The following is a 25,445-nucleotide window of genomic DNA, read 5'->3' as shown; positions in this document are numbered from 1 at the left end:
ATAAGAGTACTTTGTATTTTGAAGGCTCTTAAAATTTAGTTTAGTTTATAAATTGCTTTTACATAACATATGCACTGAAATACCATTTAAAATTAGTTTTGAAAATGTGTTCGTTTGAACCACATCGTTAGGTATTTTATTCAAAGCTCTTTATAAAAAGAGCTTTACTATATTCCAGTATAAGTAAACTTGTCCTGAAAATAAGAAAAATTTAACCTCATGCTATGGCTGCAAAGTTTCCGGAAAGCAGGATTTAAAACTTCCATTGTAACTTTAACCAGCGGTCATGTCAAATTTCACAACTAAGAACATTTTAACGCATGTTAACACTGAGCACAACATGGGCACGTTTTTGTTGCTATGAGAACCTTCTATTTTGTGAGACATTGCAGCCTTGACGACGCAATGTTTGTGCCTATTTTGCGCATGTTTTTCTACAGCTATTCCTCTCCTCTAGTAATAATAGTCGAATGGCTCTGGTTTCCTCTTGCGCCCGGCCCAGTTTTTCCGTTTCAGCTTAGTTGTCATAGGCTGTGCTGCCGCTTTCTCTGGGAAAGGACGGTGAGGACTGGACGGGAGAAACCGGGAGGGCAGGCGCGGCCGTTCTGCAGCAGCCGGGCCGATGGGAAGCGGGAGGAGGAGGTCGGGCCGCGGGCTGGTTCTGTCACCCCCTCGGGAGCCCAGCTCTTCACCTAGCTCTCCGGCGCTTTTCAAAATCTGCAGTTCACAACAAAAATCGAGCAACGCCACGTCGCACAAACAGGACAGGAGGGGCGAGGGTGTGTGCGCGCGCGTGCTGTCCCCAAATGGATGAGAAATAAGGGAAGGGGGGCTGGGGAGCGTGTGATGAAGTAACACTGCTAGGCCCGCGACTAGTCGGGCTCCGGCCTCGGGTCTGCAGGGACAAGGTTGGGGCCGGGTGGCAGACGCGGCTTCTGGTCTTCCCCCAGCGCGAGGGTCGTGGCGGGAAGCGGGGACGCGGCGCGCGCTCGGAGCCTTCTCCCCGCCCCGCCCCGCCCAAGGGTCTTCCTCCCCCAGAATTCGGAGCGGCCCCTCCTCCAAGCCAGGCTCGCCGCGGGGCGCTGAGCAGGCCGGGACACCGCGGCCGAGGTTATCGTTAGGCATCTCCCAGGCGACCGGCTCCGCAGCAAGATGGCGGACGAGAAAGACAGGGAAGGTAAGGTAGAGGCGACGGGGAGCCGCTGGCCTCGCCGCCCGCCGCGACACCGGGTCGCACGGGGAAGCGCCGGGTGGGGTGGGCCCTCGTCCATCTGGAGTCCCCAGCCGCAGGGAGAGGGTGGCCCGAGGAGGGGGCCACCCCGCAGCAGCAGCAGCCGCCGCCGCCCTGCCCCCGTCCCCGCAGCCAGCCCGGCCTGCCGCTCCGCCTGTCTCCCCTCCTCCCGCCTTCTTCTCCCTCCTCCCGCCTTCTTCTCCCTCCTCCCGCCGTCTTCTCTCTCCTCCCGCCCTGTTCTCTCTCCCCTCCTCTCGCCCTCCTCCCCCTCTTCCTCTCCTCCCGCCGCGTCCTCCTTCCCCCTCCCTCGGAGGCCGGGCCTCGGCTCCTGCGCGGGCTGCGCCGGAGGCGCCGGCAGGGGGTGCTGATAATGGCGTCGTTGTTCACTGTCGCGGGGAAGTCGTCGCCGCCTCCACACCCTCGCCGGGGGTCTCGGTGCCGCAGGTGCCACGCCCGTAGCTGTCCAGGCTGTGGGCCCCGGGGGGTGGCCTGGGTGAGGAGGAGTTCTGGCCGCCAGAATCTGGCGGGATCCTCTGTGTTGGCGCCGAAACCCCGCCCTGGCGCAGCCTGATGGCGTTCGCGGCCACCATTTTGCCTCCTTAATGAGGACGCAGGAGGACGGTCTGGAGGTCACCGCCGCTGCCTCCGAGCTTCCCGGTGCTCCGAAATGCCTGCCCCGCGGCCGGCTTGCGTCGCGCAACTGGCCTGTTGTCTTGTCTTAAAAAAAAAAAAAGAAAAAAAAGACACACACCTAAACAGCAGTTTTAATAAAGATGAAAACCAAAATCTGGCGGAGACCTTGGAACCGCTCGCGGTCCCCGGGGGACCACCCAGCCCCGCGCGGTGGCCGCCTGCAGAGGCGGGACTGCGCTTCGAGGCTTAAGGTCGCCAGATCAGAGGCATCGGTGTGTTGCCTGTGCGGAGACGCCAAAAAGTGATTACGTTTATTTGCAAGACCTTTCATGTTGTTTTCAATTCATGGTGTGATTAATGGTAGGATTAAAACCCGATCCTTGGTTACCATGCCCTTAGGTACTCAAAAATAATTGTGTTTGGTAGGTGGCAGAGTCACCCAAAAATATCCAAAAGCCATAAAACAGTAAAGGTAAACAAGTAGGAAGTGAAAATATTCCTCCTCTGTTTTCTTTCTGGAGTGCTCAAAACACCCCCTCAAACCATTTTTCTCTGCACAGAACCAAGTGTGGTCAGGTTAACAGCTAATATTTACAAGGGAAGAAACGAATCCTGAGATATTTAGTCACTTGTTCCGGTGATCACAGAAAATCGGCGAAGACACACATGAAACTGTGCCAACGGTCTACCTATTGATAACAAGGATACTGTGATTTTTATATAATATTAATCCGAGAAGCCAGGATTATTTTATAGGTATTACTTTACAAAGGTGCCCTTGCATACAAAGAAAAGGGTAGTTTTAAAACTTTCCCTGAAAAATTGATGGCTTATTTTTATTTACCAAAAAAAAAAAAAAAAAGAAAAAAAAAGGAAAACCATTAGGAGATAAACTAGCAGGTAATTATGGATATTTATTTTATTAAAAAAGGTTAGGTCAGCATGAGAAAAAACGCACTGGAGTATGGTACAAATACAGTATTTATCGGTTTTTAAAATTGAGAGTTTTCCTGATTTTTCGGCTTTTGAACAATATTTTTCTATTTAAAATAAATTCAGAGAAACAATTCTGTTGATAACTCATAGAAGAAATAATCACTGTTAAAAGGTGGATGCCATTCATTCAGAATACATATATCTAATGCCATTATGTAGATAAGGCATTCATTCTACTTAGAACTTTGAAAGATACAAAGATGAAAAAGCCATTGTCTTTGCTTCCAAGAAAGGTGAGATCAGTAAGGGAGATGAGATATATACAAATGGGAGGGAATAGTTAACTGGGCTGAGTAGTCTCGGTGCCAACCACTGTGCTAGGTGTGTATCCTTGTAGTCCGTGGACAGCAGCCTGGACATCACTGGCTGTCCCCGACCTAGTGAATCAGTCTTCATTTTAACATGTCTGTGGGTGATTTGTATGTACATTAAAGTTTGAGAAGGCCGGGCGTGGTGGCACACCCTGTAGTCCCAGCTACTCGGGAGGCTGAGACAGGAGAATCGCTTGAACTGAGGAGGCGGAGGCTGCAGTGAGCCAAGATCGCGCCACTGCACTCCAGCCTGGCGACAGAGTAAAACTCCGTCTCAAAAAAAAAAAAAAAAAGTTCCAGAAGCACTCATATGCTATATCTCATTTATTGTTAACAGTTTTATGGATTAACTAGTTGCAGTTTGAAGGGTATTATGAAATAAAGGCATTTTGTCAGGGGATAAACTAAGTAGAGACTCACTTTGGTGATCTTTTAATGGAAATAGTCCATTACTATTTTGATTGCCAGCTACTGTATTTTGAATTTTCAGAAATTACATCTAACCAATTAGAATTGATTAAGTTTTGAGGATTCACTCAACTAAACTCATAAAAGACTGATGTGCAAGCCTGAATGATTTATTAATTTAAATAGGGGTATATACATTGACCAGCAGGCTGATTTTGGTAATGTAATATACTGTTTTATGGGTACTAAGCTTTGGGTAGTGTGAATTTGTATTTGATGACCATGGAATCACACAAAAGAAAGGATAATTTTGAAGGATGTGTTCATTACCCTGTAAGTTCCAAAAGGTCTGGGACCATTTCTGATCTGTTAATACTGAGTGTTGTGCAGAGTGCTTGGAACATGGTAGGTAATCAATAAATATTTGTTGAATTCAGAACATTTGAATTAATCGAAGACAGCTTATGTTTTAACCAAAGCATTCCTAGCTATTTCCCCCAAACTTATTCTATACCTGAAAGTACACAAAACTCGTTTTAGGTCTTTTTCCCTCTGCTTTAGCAGTAAGGTACATTCTTCTATTCCATCTGGCTCAACAAAACGTTTTGTTTCACAACGCCATGGTATTCACTAGCATGTCTTTAAGAAACAACTACAAAAGACCTCATTGTAGAAATACACGTATGTTTTAAATAGTTCATCTTTAATATTGAGATTTTTAAAAGTTCTAAAAGGGGAATAAGTTTCAGGGTACTGATCCTATCCACTCTTCTTCAACATTTAGAAATTAACTTTGATAGAAGTATTGAGAATATTGATAAGAAAAATTACCTAAATTAGAAGGGGCTATTGTGCTCATAAAACTTTTCTCTAAGATTATGTACGTTGAAGTTATTATAGTTATTTGTAGCATTTTTTGCTTTCATACAGTATAATTTATTTTTTCATAGATTAAAAATTATACAGAATTATATTAGCTAAAAGTTTAAATGTTAGAACCAAATTATTTTTAAAACCACTTTTTTAACTGAAAGAATAATGTTTGAAATGGGATAAAAAAATATTTTTGAAGTTTTATTATTTTTCCAAAGTTTCCTCAGCCAGAATATTTTTTGTTTTGTTCTTTCTTTTCCTTCTGTTTTGTTTTGTCTGTTTAAATGGAGAGTCAATGCAATTGTTGATTCTTTGGCTCCTTAAATCTTATTGTTTCTGTCTCTCAGATAATTTTATATAGGACTGGAAGGATCTTCTGTTTGTAATTAGATTCCTGTCTAGGAAACAAACTGCTTAGGTATAAAATTCTAACTTTTGGCAGCCAGTGAGCTTTGGAAAGTATGTGAACTTTTTAGTAAGCTGCAGATATTAAAAGCTCACTCCAGGATTTACTATTTTTGTTTGTATTAAACTATTCTTTGTTACTTTGCATGCTTTGATAACATTGCTTGAAAAAGTGCCTCTAATTCAATTATCAACTCCTAGATGGAGAAGGTTCTACAAGGTTTGTTGTTTTGTTTTTGATTTCCTTCATTGTGCCACTCTTTTGAAAACCCAACATTTGGAAATACAAAGTAAAAAACAGAAATTACAGGTGCCTATTACTTTATAAAAAGGGTTCCCTTAAATAACGTTGTTTTTTTTTTTTCTTCTTTTATTTTGAGACAGGGTCTTGCTCTGTTGCCCAGGCTGGAATGTAGTGGCGCCATCACAGCTCACTACAGCCTCTACCTCCTGGGCTCAAGCGATCCCCCCACCTCAGCCTCTCGAGTAGCTGGGATTACAGGCGCAAGCCACCATACCCGACTAATTTTTTAAATGTGTAGAGACAGGGTTTCGCCGTGTTGGCTAGGCTGGTCTCAAACTCTTGAGCTCAAGTGACCTGCCTCCCTCGGCCTCCCAAAGTGCTGGGTTTACAGGCATGAGCCACCTTGCCTAGCCTCATAGTAGCTGTTGATAGTATAGAGTGTAGTCTGTGGGACGGCACAAAGGTTGAGCTTTGAAGTAAGCCTTGAATTTGAATTCCGTTTTCCCCAAGCTCTAATTATCTGATCTTAGCCGAGATGCTAAACCTAAGTAGCTTCAGGTTCCTCAGATGTGAAGTGGGGATAATTATACCCAAATGTTTCACAATGCAATGGGGACAATGTTTTCTTACTCATTTTACATCCCCAGCACCTACCACAGTGCCTAGCATCAAAGGAATGCTGAGGCCGGCTCACACCTGTAATCCCAGCACTTTGGGAATCTGAGGCAAGTGGATCACTTGAGGTCAGGAGTTTGAAACCAGCCTGGCCAGCATGGTGAAATCTCGTCTCTACTAAAAATACAAAAAGTGAGCCGAGTATGGTGGCGTGTGCCTGTAATCCCAGCTACTCAGGAGGCTGAGTGAGGCAGGAGAATCGCTTGAACCCAGGAGGTGGAGGTTCCAGTGAGCCGAGATCGCACTACTGTACTCCAGCCTGAGTGACAGGGCGAAACTCTGTCTCAAAAAAAATAAACAAATAAGTAAATAAATAAAGTAAAATAAAGGAATGCTGAATAAATGGGAAGGAAAGTGTTTGGTACATATCTAGCGAATTAGTAATTATTAGTTATCTGCTTAACATAAAACATAGGAGTTGGCCAGGCGTGGTGGCTCCTGCCTGTAATTCCAGCACTTTGGGAGGCCGAGGTAGGCAGATCACCTGAGGTCAGAAGTTTGAGACCAGCCTGACCAACATGGTGAAACCCTGTCTCTACCAGAAATAAAAAAATCAGATGGGTGTGGTGGTGGGTGCCTGTAATCCCAGCTACTCTGGAGGCTGAGGCAGGAGAATCGCTTGAACGTGGGAGATGGAGGTTGCAGTAAGCCTAGGTTGCACCATTGCACTCCAGCCTGGGCAACAGAGCAAGACTCCGTCTCAAAACAAAAAAACAAATAAAACATAAAAATTAAGAAAACTTTAAGTCTTACCAATTGGGATCATACATAATGCATTCCTGCATATTTCTGGGGTAATTTAATAGGTTTTCTTCCTGTCTTAGACCAATATAAATATCCAGTTAAGACTAACAAAAGAAGAAAACTAGCTTTTTGAAGCCTAATTTGTTTCCTCTTATTCAGAATAAAACAAAATTTGAAGAAAAACTGGACTGAAATTTGTTTTTGTACTGATTTATAAAATTTACAAAAATGTCTCAAGAATAGTCATAAATTTAAAGATCAAATGGACAGTGAGGGCCTGGCGCGGTGGCTCAAGCCTGTAATCCCAGCACTTTGGGAGGCCGAGACGGGTGGATCACAAGGTCAGGAGATCGAGACCATCCTGGCTAATATGGTGAAACCCCGTCTCTACTAAAAATACAAAAAACTAGCCGGGCGAGGTGGCGGGTGCCTGTAGTCCCAGCTACTGGGGAGGCTGAGGCAGGAGAATGGCGTGAACCCGGGAGGCGGAGCTTGCAGTGAGCTGAGATCCGGCCACTGCACTCCAGCCTGGGCGACAGAGCGAGACTCCGTCTCAAAAAAAAAAAACAAAAACAAACAAACAAACAAAAAACACAAATGGACAGTGAGATACTACCTCACGCCTATCAGCAAAAGTCCCCCAAATAAGTATTGGTGAGGATGTGGAGAAATTGGAACCCTTGTGGACTGTTGTTGGCAATGAGAAATGGTGCAGCTACTATGGAAAGTGGTATGGCGGTTCCTCAAAAAGTTAAAAATCGAATTACCATTTGACCCAGCAATTCCACTTACGGCTATATATCCAAAATAATTGAAAGCAAGGTCTTGAAGAGGTATTCGCACAACATGTTCATGGCAACAGTATTCACCACAGGTAGAAGGTGGAAGCAGCCCAGGCGTCCGTCAGCGGATGAATGCGCAGACGCAGTGTGGTGTGTACATGCCGTGAAATCTGACTCCGCCTTCGAAGGAGGAAATCCTGACACATGCCACCACTTCAGTGAACCTGAAAGACATTATGCTAAGTGAAATAAACCAGTCAAAAGGACAAGTACTCGATGATCCCACTTACATGAGATACCTGGAGAAGTCACATTTGTGCAGACAGAAAGTAGATTGCTGGTTGCCAGGGGCTGTGAGGAGGGGAAATGGGAAGTTGTTTAAGGAGTATAGAGTTCCAGTTTTGCAAGATGAAAAGAGTTCTGGAGATTGGTTGCACGGCAGAGTGAATGTACCTAACACTGCTGAACTAACTATACGGTTAAAACTGGTTAATACAGTACATTTTACATTATGTATATTTTACCACATTTTAATAGAAAATGTTGAGTACATTCAGAATGAAAAAAATGGTACATTGTTTCTCAAAGGCAATTTGGAAATTTGTATTAAAGAATAAATGATGATGGCTAGGCAAGGTGGCTCACATCTGTAAACGCAGCACTTTGGGAGGCTGAGGTAGGAGGATTACTTGAGACTGGGAGTTCGAGACCAGCTTGGGCAACATAGTGAGACCTTCTGTTTGCTAAAAAAAAAAAAAAAAAAAATAGTAATAAAGAAGTCGGGGGTCTCCTCTCTCGGCTTTGGAGCCCCCTCCCTCTGTCTCTACAGGGAAGTTTCTTCCTTCTCCCTTCTTGCCTATTAAACTTTCCATTCCTTGAAACTAAAATAATAATAAAAAGTGATGTCCACATGCTTTGAGCTTTAATATACTTCTGGATATTTATTCTTAGAAATATATTCTGGGCCAGATGCGGTGGCTCACGTGTTTGATCCCAGAACTTTGGGAGGCCGAGGCGGGTGGATCACGAGGTCAAGAGATCGAGACCATCCTGGCTAACACGGTGAAACCCCATCTCTACTAAAAATACAAAAAATTAGCTGGGCGTGGTGGCTGGCGCCTGTAGTCAGCTACTCAGGAGGCTGAGGCAGGAGAATGGCATGAACCTGGGAGGCGGAGCTTGCAGTGAGCCGAGATCACACCACTGCACTCCAGCCTGGACAAGACTCCATCTCAAAAAAAAAAATATATATATATATATTCTGAAAAGAATAAAAAAAGCTATAAGCACAAAATGATCAATGTAAAGTTATCTTTAAATCTGAAAATATAGATAAAATTTGCATGTCCAACTAATGGGGTATACAAAATAAATTGTTGTATGTTGACTTGTTGAGTTGCAGCCAAATATATAAAAATTATATGTGTAAATGGGTAAGGACTACATGGGGAAGCCCAGGAGATGATAGCAGGGTGATTAGACTTTTAGGGGCACTTATTTTTAAAATCTCATTTTAATGTCAGGTCTACAAAACTTTAAAAACCCACTTAAATATGATAATTAAAAATTATTCTTACCCACTTGTGAAAGTGTGTTTACCAGATCTTGTACTTGACAATACTTTGTAAACCTCTAGTATGGATTTTATAGATATTAAGAGTATAAAAAAGTAATTTTAGTTTATATTTTTATTTTTTAAGAGATGAGGTCTAGGTCGGGCGCAGTGGCTCACGCCTGTAATCCCAGCACTTTGGGAGGCCGAGGCGGGCAGATCGCCTGAGGTTGGGAATTCAAGACCAGCCTGACCAACATGGAAAAACCCCAGCCTCTCTATTAAAAATACAAAATTAGCCAGGCGTGGTGCCACATGCCTGCTATCCCAGCTACTCGGGAGGCTGAGGTAGGAGAATCATTTGAACCTAGGAGGTGGCGGTTGTGATGAGCCGAGAGCACCACTGCACTCCAGCCTGGGCAGCGAGCGAAACTCCATCTCAAAAAAAAACCAGAAAAAAAGAGACAAGGTCTCACTCTGTCACCCTGGCCAGGGTGCAGTGGCTCGATCACTGTAGCCTCTACTTTCTGGGCTCGAGTGATCTTCCCACTTTGGCCTCCCAAGTAGCTGGGACTACAGGGGCGTGACGCTGTGCCCAGCTAACATTTTTATTTTTGGTAAAGTTAAGATCTTGCTTTGTTGCCCAGGCTGGTCTCAAACTCCTGGCCTCAGGCATTCCTCCCACCTTGGCCTCCCAAAGTGCTGGAATTACAGGCTTGAGCCACCACATCTGGCCCATAATTTTATTTTTTTAAAATGCACTAGTAAAATTGGGAGTTTAAAAACCTGGGCTAGAATTTGGACATTGCCTTTTTTTTTCTTTTTAAGATTTTGCTTGTTAGTGTCAATTTATCTGACCTTTGGTTTGAAGAATTTCCATCTAATGAGGAAGACAGGCAGCTAAGGAGATAATGATACAATAATGTGATAAATGCTATGATAGTTGCACATATATGATGATTGGGTGCCCGGGGAGAGCCACCTGATTCACACACACCATGTTTAAATTATAGCCACTTTTTATTCCCTCTCATAGCTGGTTTTTTTTTTCCTCTTTCTTTCTATATTTTGTAGTTACCTGTAGATGTGTCGTTTGATGTCTGCTTCTCCTTCTAGACTCTTCCAAAAGGATAGGGATCATGCTCATGCTGTTATTTGCTGTTATATACCCAGAGCATGGCATATAGCTCAGTATTTGCTGAATGTTGAATAAAAGTTGCCTTTCTGAAGGAGATAACCGAAGCTTATCTTTTTTTTTTTTTTTTTTTTTTTTTTTTTGAGATGTAGTCTTGCTCTTGTCGCCCAGGTTGGAATGCAATGGCATGATCTTGGCTCACTGCAACCTCTGCCTCCTGGGTTCAAGCACTTCTTATGTCTCAGCCTCCCAAGTAGCTGGGATTACAGGCGTGTGCCACCATGCTGGGCTCATTTTTTTGTATTTTTAGTAGAGACGGGATTTCACCATGTTGGCCAGGCTGGTCTCGAACTCCTGACCTCAAATGATCCGCCTGCCTTGGCTTCCCAAAATGCTAGGATTACTGGCATGAGCCACTGTGCCTGGCCTAATTTTTGTATTTTTAGTAGAGATGGGGTTTCACCATGTTGACCAGGCTGGTCTGGAACTCCTGACCTCAAGTGATCCATCTGCCTCAGCCTCCCAAAGTGTTGGGATTACAGGTATGAGCCACGGCTCCCAGCCCCAAGCTTATCTTGAAGGTATAATAGCCCAGAGAACAAGTAGGGGATGGCTATTTCACAAAAAGAAGAAATAACATACTTGAAATCGTGAAGATTCAATATGCCTGAAATTTAGGAAAGGTTAGGAGATGTGGGAGTTTTTATTCTTAAAGCATTGGTGAGTGATTAAAAGTTTTTAACAAGACGGGAGGCTGAGGCAGGATAATCACTTGAACCCGGGAGTTGGAGGTTACAGTGAGCCAGGATGGCGCCACAGAACTCCAACCTGGGTGACAGAATGAGACTGTTTAAAAAAAAAAAAAATTAAACAAAAAGACAATCATATTTGTTGTCTAGAAAAATCACTTGAGCAAGTGTGTTCAGTGGATTAGATGGACTCCAGGTTTGGAACTCCAGGTTTGTCCAGAAAGATAAGACCCTGAACCAAAGTGATGAAGTCAGGAATGAAACAAGGAGATAGGCTAGAGGAAATGGATAGATTTTGTAATAGGACAGATATGAATATTGAGTCAGGTCAGGGACACGGTTTCTGGTTGGGTAGCAGAATAAAGAGGAATAATAGAGTTATGTCAATACTAGTTCTAGTCTTGCACATGTTGAGTGTAGGTGCCTGTGAGGCATCCAGGTTGGGATATAACATAGGCAGCGCTATGTCCTTGGTACCTAAATATCTATTGAATGAGAAATGAGACTGATGGGTGTTGGATCGCTTGAATGTATCCCTCTATAAGTGGTTGTAGTCTTGGGAATGGTTGAGAATGTCCAGAGAAAATGGATACAATAAAAAATAATGTTGACTGAGGTGGGACACAGTGGCTCAGGCCTGTAATCCCAGCACTTTGGGAGGCCCAGGCGGGTGGATTACCCGAGGTAGGGAGTTCGAGACCAGCCTGACCATCATGGCAAAACCCCCTCTCTGCCAAAAATACAAAAATTAGCCAGGTGTGGTGGCAGGCGTCTGTAATCCCAGCTACTTGGAAGGCTGAGACAGGAGAATCGCTTGAACCCAGGGAGCCAGACGTTGCAGTGAGCCGAGATCGTGCTATTGCACTCTAGCCTGGGCAACAGAGTGAGACTCTGTGAACCCCTGCCACCACCCCCCCCAGAAAAAAAAGAGAATGTTGACTGAAAGGAGAAATTACTAGGATCAGAACTCTGGGTGAAAATCAGTGATTGAATGGAGAAAAATAACTTGTGAATAAGGTTGAAAGCACAATTGCAAAATCATGGGAAAATGAGCAAATAGTGTCACTAAAGCCAGGTAGGAAGAATTTCATGAAGGAAGCACTTAAAAATGTTGGGAAAACTCCCCAATGGTTAACATGTATAGAGCTCTTACTCTCAAATAGGCACTGGACTAAATGTTTTACATGTATTATGTCCTTTAATCCTTACAGTAAATCTATGTGCCTCTGTTACCTGCTTTCCCCAAATAAGGAAATGGAGGCTTAGATAGGTAAAGCAGACTTCCAGTTTCCGCTCAAAAGGAAGTCATCACTCCAGTTGCTCCGGGAGCCATAAACTGGAAGAAATATTTGTGAATTGTGACAAATTGCTGGAGGTTGCACGTGGACTGTCATGAGAGTGAGAAACTCCTGGAGGCCTGCAGTCTTAGGAGGTCCCTCACACTTTCTCCGGTTTTATTCCTGGGAACCCCACCAGGTTATTCTGGTGAAGAGCCAAGCAAGGTTGGTTTAGCAGGGGAAGGGGAAGGCAACCCTTTTGAAATATGCTAGTGCATTCTTCATAAAAAGGCCAACTTCAGTGCCCTCTAGTCTGGTCTTATCTCAAGGGATGGGGAGAAGCTGAAACTCTTGTGAAGGTCACAGCCCATTGACACGGGTCCACTAAAAGACTGAGATTTAATCATAAGATGATAGAATTCTCCTCACCCATAGCTTACCACCACATCAACAGGAATACAGTTCAGTACAATTAACAGTGGCTTGCAGCTGGAAGACCTAGAAGATGGAGACTCTAAGGACAAGTTCTTAGGGAAGCCTGAAGAGGAATCTAGCACCTACAACTACAGCAAACATTAAACACAGCCCTACTCCTAGCCAGACTGAGGTAAAGCCTCACACTAGTGGCTGATTACTATCATGTCTGGCTTCCAACAAAAATTGACAAGACATGCTAATAGGCAAGAAAAACAGTCTGAAGAGACAAAACAAGCATCAGAACTGGACTTAGATATATGATGGGTGTTTTGTAATTATCAAGGAATTTAAAGAACTATGATTAATATGTTAAAGGCTCAGGCCAGGCTTGGTGACTCATGCCTGTAATCCCAGCACTTTGGGAGGCCAAGGAGGGTGGATCACTTGAGGTTAGGAGTGTGAGACCAGCCTAGCCAACATGGCAAAACCCCATCTCTACAAAAAGACAAAAATTAGTCAGGCATGGTGGCACGTGCCTGTAGTCTCAGCTACTTGTGAGGCTGAGGCAGGAGATTCGCTCGAACCCTGGAGTCCATAGGCTCAGTGTGGCTGAGGAAAGAATCATTGAGCTTGAAGGTATGTCACTAGAAACTTTCCAAACTGAATTGCAAAGAGAGAAAATAATGAAAAAACAACACCCAAAATAATTTAAAAAGTGTGAAATAACATGTAATTGGAATGCCAGAAGGAAAAGAAAGAACAGAGCAGAAGAAATATTTGAAAAAATGGGCTGGGTGCGGTGGCTCACGCCTGTAATCCTAGCACTTTGGCAGGCTGAGGCGGGTGGATCACCTGAGGTCAGGAGGTCGAGACCAGCCTGGCCAACATGGTGAAACCCTGTCTCTACTAAAAATAAAAATACAAAAATTAGCTGGGTGTGGTGGCGGGCACCTGTAATCTACTGGGGAGCCTGAGGCAGGAGAATTGCTTGAATCCAGGAGGCAGAGGTTGCAGTGAGCCGAGATCGCGCCATTGCAACAGAGTGAGACTCCAATCTCCTAGAGGGGAAAAAAGAAAATCTTCTGGAAATAGATTGTTGCATCCCACCCTCAGTAATTTGGAAAGGGGGGTGGGGTCTGAAAATCTGCATTTCTAACAAATTACCATAGAATGAGCATGCTGTTAAGAAACATTGATCTAAACTTTAAAGTGAATTTTGCCATTTTAGTGTATTTCCTTCCAGGCTTTTTCTAGGCAGATTTGTATTTTGTTTTGTTTTATAAACTTGAGATGATATTGAATATGGTTTTATGTCCAGCTGTTTTCACTTACTATTAGAAACATTTTTTCACGTCACAAGTATGTCTTAAAAACATATAAAAGAGTTGCATTCATTATATTAGGTTGGTGCAAAAGAAATTGTGGTTTTTGCCATTAAAAGTAATCGGGCCTGACGTGGTGGCCGATACCTGTAATTCCAGCACTTTGGGAGACTGAGGCAGGTGGATCACTTGAGGTCAGGAATTTGAGACCAGCCTGGCCATCATGGTAAAACCCTGTCTCTACTAAAAATACAAAAATTAGCCAGGCGTGGTGGCGCATGCTTGTAATCCCAGCTACTCAGGAGGCTGAGGCAGGAGAATCGCTTGTACCCAGGAGGCAGAGGTTGCAGTGAGCCAAGGTCGTGCCACTGCACTCCAGCCTGGGCAACAGAGCAAGACTCCATCTAAAAAAAAAAAAAAAAAAGAAATTGGAAAGAAAAGTAATCAGAAGTACCGCAATTATTTTTGCACCAACTTGACCTAACATTAAGACTTATGGACTATAATTTACTTAAGGTTTCCCTAACTGTTAGATATTTAAATTGTTTAAAAATGTTATGTTGTAAATGTTCTTATGTAAGGATTTTTTTTGACCCAGCTTTGACCCTCATCCTCTACCCACTTTGGAAAAATAATTTCTTTTGTTTCTGGAGCGACATCTTCCTCTGTCATCCAGGCTGGAGTGCAGTGGCCCATGCTTAGCTCACTGCAGCCTCAAACTCCTGCGCTCAAGCGATCCTCCCACCTCAGACTCCTGAGTAGCTGGAACTACAGGTGTGTGCCGCCATATCTGGCTAGTTTTTTGTTTTTGGGAAAAATAATTTTGTTGAATCTCATCTCTGATGGTTCTTACTGGTTACAGAGGATAACCCAATTTCCAAATTCTGTCTCTACTAAAAATAAAAATACAAAAAAAGAAAAAAACCAAAAAAATACAAAAAAAGAAAAAAACCAAAAAAATACAAAAAAAGAAAAAAACCAAAAACAAGTGATTACTATATCCTACACATTTTCTGAATCCAGGGATTCAGTAATAAAAGAAACAAAATGTCTGGTTTCATGTCATTTCCACTGTAACAGGATAAAGAGACAATAAGCAAATCTGTATTTTATTCTGATCATAAGCTCTGAATGGCAGCATGTAGGTCTATGATTGATTTCTTTAAAATTGGAAAGAAATAATGTAATTAGTACAAAAGGATCACAAGGTACTCACCATCTATACTAAAAATGCAAAAAATTAGCCAGGCGTGGTGGTGCATGCCTGTAGTCCCAGCTACTCGGGAGGCTGAGGTGGGTGAATCGCTTAAACCGAAGAGGCGGAGGTTGCAGTGAGCTGAAATCGCACCACTGCACTCCAGCCTGGGCAACAGAGTGAGACTCCGTCTCAAAAAAAGAAAAAAAAAAAGAAAAAAGAAAAAAAAGAAAATACTGAAAATAGCTCAGAGTTACCATTACATTTGCAGAGGCGCTCAGATTGCAAATCACATATTTAATCCAGCCTCATCATTTAAAAGACTGGAATAGCACCTCCACTTCAACATAGTGGTTGGGCACCTGTATTTATTTTAGTTTAGTTTAGTTTTTTTGAGATGGAGTTTCTCTCTTGTTGCCCAGGCTGGAGTGCAGTGGCGCCATATTGGCTCACTGCGACCTCCGCCTCCGGGGTTCAAGCAATTCTCCTGCCTCAGCCTCCCAAGTAGCTGGGTTATAGGTACCCGCCACCACGCCTGGCTAAGTTTTATATTTTTAGTAGGGTTGGGGTTTCACCATGTTGGCCAGACTGGTCTCAAACTCCTGACCTCAGGTGATCTGCCTGCTTGGCCTCCCAAAGTGCTGGGATTACAGGCGTGAGCCACCACGCCTGGCCCACATACTTATTTTTACTCCTGAAACCACACTAAAATGACAGTAAAGAAGTAAAAAAGGCACAAATATACAGGGATGAAGAAAATAGGAAAGGAGATAATGGTGGTGTGTAAAAAGATAGAAAGTGAGGAGATATAATGCATTATTAAATGGTTGGACCAGGCGCAATTTACCTAGCATAAACAAAGAAAATATGTATAAGCTTATAGAAGAGGGAGCCAAAAAGAAACAAACCAATTTGAGCTTAAAAGCCTTGAAAGGCTCACGATTAGACACAGCAGCCATCTCAGAAAGCATGTATGTGGAGTCAGGCTAAATCGAGGAGATTTGGATGAAAGTCAAAAAGCAAATGATTAAATCTCCCATCCCCTGGAGTAACCAGGTGGCCAGTAGTCCCTTCCAGCCATGCAGAAGGCTGGTGGTTTACTTTGAATATTTGAAATCAGAGGTGCTCAGGACTTAGGGATGATAGCACCTACCAGAGATGGTAGAGATGATGTGCCATTGTTATTATTACCATCTTTGGTAATAATGAAAGTAGCTGAAATATTGTTAAAAATTATATTAAATTCAATATTATCACAGAGGTTAAATATTCTGAGTAGGGCCCAAGATAATAAACCTGAAAAATGGCAATATGTCTAATATATGTCAGAGCTATAGGGATTTGAGATTCTCTTATTTAAGATCTTCATTAGCAATGAGGAAGAAGAGCTGTGTACCTCTTTAAATGGTTAGTTGATTTCCATTAGTAGCTAAATTACACAATAGTTATAAGCATGAAAAGCCTCAAAAGTGAAAAAGAATTTAGAGATTAAAAATCTTCAGGTGGCCGGGCGCGGTGGCTCAAGCCTGTAATCCCAGCACTTTGGGAGGCCGAGACGGGCGGATCACGAGGTCAGGAGATCGAGACCATCCTGGCTAACACAGTGAAACCCCGTCTCTACTAAAAAAAATACAAAAAATTAGCCGGGCAAGATGGCGAGCGCCTGTAGTCCCAGCTACAGGGGAGGCTGAGGCAGGAGAATGGCGGGAACCCGGGAGGCGGAGCTTGCAGTGAGCTGAGATCCGGCCACTGCACTCCAGCCTGGGCGACAGAGCGAGACTCCGCCTCAAAAAAAAAAAAAAAAAAAAAAAATCTTCAGGTGAAATCAGTAAATGCAATGAAATTTCATATGAAACGATGCTGTATTATGAAATGAAAGGAAAATTAAAGTCTGACCTCAATTTTAGCAACTTTTTATCTCTTACACTTCAGCCACCCACTTCCATGGCCAAACCATGGATGTTGCCAATATTCAGGATTGTGCCACCTCTGAAATCCTGAATTCAGATAGTCCATTCTCGGAACATAACCTTATTCAATGCTAACTATTTCAAAATAACTTTGTGAAATAAACTTTGTGAAGTAATTTCAAATTTACAGAACAATTGTGAGAATAGTATACCCAGAGAATTCCCACATTTCCTTTGTCCAAATTATTTTTTCTTAACATTTTGCCATTTTTTAAATCATTCTTTCTTTCTGTTTCTACATATAAAATTTTTTTTCCCTTCAACTATTTGAAGGAACTATGTTAAACAATCATGCCACTTTATCCCTTAATATTTTGGTGTATATTTCCCAAAAACGAAGATAGTCTCTTATGTAAAGTCTCTATGAACTTTAACATAGTTTTTTTTTTTTTTTTTTTGAGACGGAGTCTTGCTTTGTTGCCCATGCTGGAGTGCGGTGGTGCTATCTCAGCTCACTGCGACCTCCACTTCCTGGGTGGACCAAGTGAGTCTCCTGCCTCAACCTCCTGAGTAGCTGGGATTATAGGCACACACCACCAAGCCTGGCTAATTTTTGTGTTTTTAGTAGAGAAGGGGTTTTGCCGTGTTGACCAGGCTAGTCTCAAACTCTTGACCTCAAGTAATCCGCCTGCCTCAGCCTCCCAAAGTGTTGGGATTACAAGCGTGAGCCGCCGCGCCCCGCCAGATATTTTTAATTCTATAGTCCATATTCTGATTTTATCAGTTGTCTCAATTGTCAATATCTTTGTGTAGCATTTCCACCTCTAGTACAAGTTTCAATCCAGCATCACATACTGCATTTATTAATAGTTGTCATGTGTCTCTAGTCGTCTTTAATCCAGAGCAGAACCTCAGTCTTTCTTTGTCTGTCGTGACATTGAACACGGATTGATTCAGAAAAGGTTTTGATCTCCTGCACAAATTCATAATCTCCTCATACTGATAATCCTATCCCTTCTTCATTCACTCTGCAAACTTCTTCACTTATTATATGGCAGCGAAAATACAAGCCATAAAATAGAAACTCCTTGATGGGGCACAGTGCCTCACGCCTGTAATCCCAGCACTTTGGGAGGTGAAGGTGGGCAGATCACCTGAGGTCAGGAGTTCGAGACCAGCCTGGCCAACATAGAGAAACCCTATCTGTACTAAAAGTATAAAAATGAGCTGGGTGTGGTGGCGCACGCCTGTAATCCCAGCTACTCGGGAGGCTGAGGCAGGAGAATCGCTTGAACCTGGAGGCAGAGGTTGCAGTGACCTCCTGCACTCCAGCCTGGGCGACAGAGCAAGACTCTGTCGAAAAACACCCCCCCCACTCCCCCCACAAAAAAACTCCCTCAATTTCCTGACATATACACGTTTATCTGTACTTCCTGGCTCATTGCAAAAACCTTTTACCTTGTTTGCTTGTTTTCATTTATCACTTATGCTATAAATCTGGCTGTTGGTTAATGAATTCTCTACCTAAAACCCGTAATGTCTTCCCATTACCCTTAGGATAGTCTGAATTCTAACAAAACAGACAAGGATGTCTTATTTCTCCAGGTTTTTTTTTTCTTCTTCTGAATACATGTTTGGTATCACCATTCACGTATTCTACACTTTATTACACGCTTCATCATAGAGAACAATTTCTTTGTTGTTCCCATAATGACAGTGCTAGGCTGTACTCATATTGCTTCCTTATCCCGGGCTTCATTTAGTAAATTTCTTCACATGTCAAATGAGGAGCATAGCAGAGCTTGTCCCATGTGGTGGGAAAGGATGTCATGGAGAACTTCACATGCAGTAAGAGCTCTAGAAATGTCATCAGTTCTTACTTACCGTGTTAGGCCTGGTGCTGCATGTTGGGGAATAAAACAGATTTGGGCCCTGTCCTCTTAGAGGTTACTGTAGAGAAGAGAACCATTAAAGAGTTACATAATTATTGTGCCAGGCGTGGTGGCACACACCTGCACTTTGGGAGGCCGAGGTGGGCAGCACTTTGGGAGCATTTTGGGAGCACCCAGCACTTTGGGAGGCTGAGGTGGGCAGATCACTCGAGGCCAGGAGTTTAAGACCAGCCTGGCTAATGTGGTGAAACTCCGTCTCTACAAAATTATAAAAATTAGCCAGGTGTGGTAGCACACACCTGTAATCCCAGCTACTTGGGAGTCGGAGGCATGAGAATTGCAGCCTGGGTGACAGAGGGACACTCCGTCTCAAAAAAAACAACAACATAATTATTATAAGTAGTTCAAAAAAGTTCACACTTCCACAAGAGGGACATCTGATTTAAATTTTTCTTTTTTCTTTTTTTTTTTCTTTTTGAGACAAGAGTTTCACTCTTGTTGCCCAGGCTGGAGTGCAGTGGCGCGATCTCAGCTTACCACAACCTCTGCCTCCTGGGTTCAAGTGATTCTTATGCCTCAGCCTCCTGAGTAGCTGGGATTACAGGTGTGCGCCATCACACCCAGCTTATTTTGTATTTTTTAGTAGAGACGGGGTTTCTCCATGTTGGTCAGGCTGGTCTCAAACTCCAGACCTCAGGTGATCCGCCCACCTTGGCCTCCTAAAGTGCTGGGATTACAGGTATGAGCCACCACGCCCGGTCTGATTTAAATTTTTCTTACTTCAGTGGCTTTGAATGTGACATTTCCTCTACCAAAAAGTACTAATAGTAGCAGATGGAGCTGTGAATTTACAAGCCTGAAGTAAGAAAGGAGCATAGCTTGTTAGAGGAGTTGCGTGAGGGCCAGTGTGGCTGGAATGGAGACGTGAGGGTGGGAAGAACGGTGTGAAATGAAGCTTGAAAGTAGGCAGAGACCAGGTCTTTGTGACCAGGTCAGGGAATCTGACTTCTATCCAAGAGCAAGAGGGAGCCATCGAAGCTTTTTAAACAGGGAAATGATACAATTCATTATGTTTTTAAGAGGTCACTTGGCCAGATGTGGTGGCACGAGCCTGGAGTCCCAGCTACTTGGGAGGCTGAGGTGGGAGGATCGCTTGAGCCTAGAAGTTCGAGGATGCAGTGAGCTATGATCACACCTGTGAATAGCCACTGCACTCCAGCCTGGGCAACGCAGTGAGACCCTGTCTCAAAAAAAAAAAAAAAAAAGATGACTTGCTTGCACTCTGGAAGGTTGGAGCACGGCAAGAGCAGATAATGATGGTGGTGTCTTGGATTAGACAGTAGCAGAGGAAATGGCGGAGAAGGTTTGAGAATCTAGAGAGTCTAAACGTTTTTGTGACTAGATGTGGGGATTGGAGGAGACAGGGATGAATGAACACCTTTCTAGTCCAACTTCCGACTCCTTCTTCTCATCTTTACCTAAGGCCCATCCTCAAGTCTGAGGTGGGTGCCACTCTGTAGTGCTGTCCATGTACTTCACTAAGTGTTAGCACTGACCTGTTGTGATTTACTATAGTTGATCTGTTTTCCTTTTAAATTCGAATGTATTTATAGTAGATGGTAGCTGATCAATAAACATTTGATAAATGAAAGCACAGATTAACATAAAACTAGATGATTGAGTACAGTATTTCTTTCTTTTTTTTTTTTTTGAGACGGAGTCTCGCTCTGTCACTCTGACTGGAGTGCAATGGCGCGTTCTCTGCTCACTACAACCTCCACCTCCCGAGTTCAAGCAATTCTCATTCCTCCGCCTCCCGAGTAGCTGGGATTACAGGCATGCATCACCACACCTGGCTAATTTTTTTTTTATTTTTTAGTAGACACGGGGTTTCACCATGTTGGCCACGCTGGTTTCAAACTCCTGACCTCAAGTGATCCGCCCACCTCAGCCTGCCAAAGTGCTAGGATTACAGGCGTGAGCCACCGCGCCCAGCTACAGTATTTCATTTAAGCCTAGTGTTTTGGTGGTATATTGTCTTTGGATCAAGTTGTTTATGAAGAAAGAACTCACTAAGAACTATTCCTACCATCTCCCTCCCCTGACCCCCTCCACCCAGCCGAAGGCCAAGAATTGGCCTCTTGGTTTTTTTTTTTAACAGCATGTGTCTGGAATATGTATTGGTATTAATTGGATCAAATGGAACAATGACATTATCTGACCTTTCAGTTAATTAACCTTGAGGGCATTTCTTACCTTCTTTTTTGTATGCTTTAAACAGTTCCCATGGTAAGTATTTCTCTTGGGGCTTATTATTTTTTTATTTTTTATTTTTTTTGAGACGGAGTCTCGCTCTGTCGTCCAGGCTGGAGTGCAGTGGCGCGATCTCAGCTCACTGCAAGCTCCGCCTCATCGGTTCACGGCATTCTCCTGCCTCAGCCTCCCGGGTAGCTGGGACTGCAGGCACCGCTACCACACCCGGCTAATTTTTTGTATTTTTAGTAGAGACGGGGTTTCACCGTGGTCTCGATCTCCTGACCTCGTGATCCGCCCGCTTCGACCTCCCAAAGTGCTGGGATTACAGGCATGAGCCACCGCGCCCGGCCTAGGGGCTTATTATTTTATCTTAATTTCTGTAGGTGGCATTTTGAGTACCTAATTAGATATTAAAATATGTATATAGACATCTCCATGTTAGAAAAAACTCAGCTGCACTATTTGTTTAAAAAACTTCTCTTGGCCGGGCGCGGTGGCTCAAGCCTGTAATCCCAGCACTTTGGGAGGCCGAGGCGGGTGGATCACGAGGTCAGGAGATCGAGACCATCCTGGCTAACATGGTGAAACCCTGTCTCTACTAAAAATACAAAAAACTAGCCGGGCGCGGTGGCGGGCGCCTGTAGTCCCAGCTACTCGGAGGCTGAGGCGGGAGAATGGCGTGAACCCGGGAGGCGGAGCTTGCAGTGAGCCGAGATCGCGCCACTGCACTCCAGCCTGGGTGACAGAGTGAGACTCCGTCTCAAAAAAAAAAAAAAAAAAAAAAAAAAAAAAAAAAAAAACTTCTCTTGTATCCTTAGATGATTTGACTTGTGTTTTGGTTATGACTGCTCCTTTTGCATTTATTATCATTAAATTGTTCTTTTGAAATTAAGTTTAACTTTGTTGTTTTCTCCTATGGTTTAGATTTTAACTTAGTGCAATATGTAGTTTTTTAGTCTTCTTAGCATTTCCATTGGTGACAAACAAATGTGTGAAATTGTTGGCTTTGATACACCCAATATGGAATTAAAATGAAAAGGGAACTATTAATTATTTTTTAAAATGAGATCGGGTTGCCGGGCGCGGTGGCTCACGCCTGTAATCCCAGCACTTTGGGAGGCTGAGGTGGGCAGATCTCGAGGTCAGGAGATCGAGACCATAGTGAAACCCCGTCTCTACTAAAAATACAAAAAACTAGCCGGGCGCGGTGGCGGGCGCCTGTAGTCCCAGCTACTTGGGAGGCTGAGGCAGGAGAATGGTGTGAACCCGGGAGGCGGAGCTGGCAGTGAACTGAGATCCGGCCACTGCACTCCAGCCTGGGCGACAGAGCGAGACTCCGTCTCAAAAAAAAAAAAAAAAAGAAAAAAAAAAAGAAAAAAAAAACCAACACTGAGTGTGACATTAGACCTTTGCCTGTTTTCTCTCTTTTCATATATGCTTCCTGTGAATGACTAATAGAAAACTCATTTTCTCTCAATCAAATCTGTATAACTTACTTTCCTGAGATACTAGGCAACTTCCCTAAGTTAGAAAAAATCAGTAATGATAATGGGTAACTTTGACTGAATATTCCTATAGTTCAGGTGGTAACTCTCAAAAAAACCTTGTGAGCTAGATACTCGATACTGTCCTTTTCACAGATGAGAAAAATTGAATATTTGAGCAGTTATTTATCCTAAAGATTACAGAGCTATGTATATATGAATATGTATGAATATGATCTTTAAACCAGGTGGTCTGGTTCTAGAGTCTGTGATTTTAACCATGATACTGTATTGCGACTTAGTAATGGTGGCAAAATTTGTTCAAAGTACAATGTTAATAAAGTAATTTTGATTTATTTAGTTATTATTTATTTATTTTTTGTAGAGACAGGGACTCGCTGTGTTTCCAGGCTGGTCTTGAACTCCTGGGCACGAGCGATTCTCCCACGTTGGTCTCCCAAAGTGTTGGGATTACAGGCATGAGCCACCATGCCAGGCCAATAAAGTGATTTTAAAAATTAACTAAAGTCCATACTTTATTCAGATTTTCTTAATTTTTACCTAATGTCCTTTTCTGCTCTGGAGTCCCATCAAGGACCCCAGGTTACCATTTAGTTGCTATGACTCCTTCGGCTCCTCTTGGCTGTGATTGTTTCTCAGGCTTTCCTTGTCTTTAATGACCTCCTTGACAATTTTAAGAACGGGTCAGAATGCCCCTCTATTAGAATTTGATGTTTGTGTCCTGATTAGACTGGTGGAAATGAGATTTTAGGAGGAAGACCACAGAGGTAAAGTACCATTTTCATCACATGACATCAAGAGTATGTACTACGAATATCAACACAATTGATCACTGTTGATGTTAGCCTCGATTGCCTGGCTGAGGTAGTGTTTGTCTGGTTTCTCCCCTGTGGTGACTCTGTCTCCTCATTCTGCAGTCTTTGGGAGGAAGTCATATGTGCAGCCCACACTCAAGGACTATGGAGCTATGCTTCCCTTCTTTAGGACAGATAATCTACATGAATTATTTGAAATTCTTCTGAACAGAAGATTTGTATCTTTTCTCCTATGTATTTATTTACAGTTCCCCCTATTCATGGTTTGGCTTTCCATGGTTTTAGTTAACTAGGGTCAACCAAGATCTGAAAATATTAAATGGAAAATTCCAGAACTAAACAATTCATACATTTTAAATTGCAGGCTATTTTGAGTATCATGACGAAATCTCTCTCTGTCCTACCAGGATGTGAATCATCCCTTTGTCCAGCTTATCCACACTGTATATGCTACCTGCCTTTAATCATTGGCATCTTCTGCCCTGACATTTAACCATGAACAATGTCATGGCTCGATGACCTGGGATCTCCCAAGGCAGATGCTCTTCCTTCTGGTGTATCATCAGGTCAATAGTAGCCTGACACTACATCACGGTGCTCTGTGTCATTCACCTCCCTTTATCTTACCACACGGGCATTTTATCATCTCACATATGACAAGATGCATGAGTACAATACAATAAGATATTCTGAGAGAGGCCATTCACATAGCTTCTATTACAGTATGTTGTTACGATTATTCCATTTTATTATTGGTTATTGTTGTTAATTTCTTAATGTGCTTAATTTATCACAGGCCTGTATGAATAGCGGAAAACATAGTATACATAGGGCTTGGTGTTATCTGAGGTTTTAGGCACCCACTGCGGGTCTTGGAACTTACCCCTCGTGGATAAGGGGGACTGCTGCGCTTGATCGCTCATCCCTGTCAGTGTGGCCACGGCGTCAGTGTGGACACGCTGGATATTTATTTTATACTTTGGGTTATGAGCCAGTACCACTTTATTCATTTTGTTGCTCGAATTGTTTCAGCTTTGGCCATTGGGAGCTCTTTCCATTGGCTCCTGTGTCACTTTGACATAGCCCATCAATGTGTGGGGTTTTGGGGGTTTGATTGAGACAGTGTCTTGCTCTGTTGCTGAGGCTGGAATCTCGATTTACTGCAACCTCCGCCTCCCAGGCTCAAGCAATCTTCCCACCTCAGCCTTCCTAGCAGCTGGGACTACAGGCATGAGCCACTGCGCCTGGCCTAATGTGGGTGGTGGTTTTTTTTTTTTTTTTTGCACTTCTACTACTACTACTACTACTAGTACTACTAGGATCTAGTTCTACTCAGTACTTCTGGCACCAAATGTGTGGGTTTTCCACACCAAACAATTCTCCAGTTCCCTGTGGACACCAACTGGGAGTCCTACAATTCAGCTTAATTTAATACCAACTACCCAGAGTTACTACAGATCCCACAGGTTAAGGATTTGGTCCCACAAGACCGTTCCCCAGGAAAGTAGGCTAACTGCTGATTAAAGGTAATGGATCCTTAAGTTACTCACACTTCAGTTAGATGTGGCTACAAATTGGGGGTCTCCACAACCCCCTTCTTAGTTCCATAATTTGCTATAAAGGCGAAACACTTTGCTTAACATTCACTGGTTTATTATAAAGGATGCAATTGAAGAAACGGAGTGGCATACAGGGTGAGGTGAGATCTACAAGGCACCCCAGTTGAGGAGCTTCTGTTCTGTGGAGTTGGGGTGCACTGTTCTCCCGGCATGTGGATGTGTTTGCCATTCCAGAAGCTCTCTTTGTTTAGAGTTTTTATGGAGGTTCCATTACGTAGGCGTAGTTGGTTCAATCACTGGCCGTTCGAGAAGAGCTCAATCCCCGGCTTCTTCCCTGTCTGGAGGTGGGAGGGTGGGGTCAGGGTGGGGGAATGAGTCTGAATTTTGGGCAAATAAGTTCTATTTTGGTATTGGTTTTCTGGATTATCCTGATTACATTATTGTAACTTGTTTACTGTGGTCCAGCTTTATGCCCTTTATATACATTAATACTTTTAATCTTCGTGACAACTCTATGAGGTATTCTTACCGTGCAGGTAAAGAAATAGAGCAGTAGGAG

The 25,445-nt window shown here is 43.3% G+C and overlaps 1 protein-coding gene across 1 annotated transcript in view; it reads left to right on the top strand.

The window, feature by feature from the left end:
- The first annotated feature begins 874 nt into the window (after positions 1-874).
- DRC8 (dynein regulatory complex subunit 8) overlaps positions 875-25,445 on the top strand; it is a 168,542-nt gene continuing 143,971 nt past the window's right edge. Inside the window, 1 exon segment of the mRNA XM_015431792.4 lies at positions 875-1,177. Within this exon segment, the coding sequence (XP_015287278.3) occupies positions 1,153-1,177 (25 nt within the window). The 5' untranslated portion in view covers positions 875-1,152.

The sequence above is a fragment of the Macaca fascicularis genome, chromosome 1 (assembly GCF_037993035.2).
Source record: "Macaca fascicularis isolate 582-1 chromosome 1, T2T-MFA8v1.1".
Classification (NCBI taxonomy): Eukaryota; Metazoa; Chordata; class Mammalia; order Primates; family Cercopithecidae; genus Macaca; species Macaca fascicularis.
Note: the sequence above shows the minus strand (reverse complement) of the source record. Positions and strands in the feature narration are given on the sequence as shown.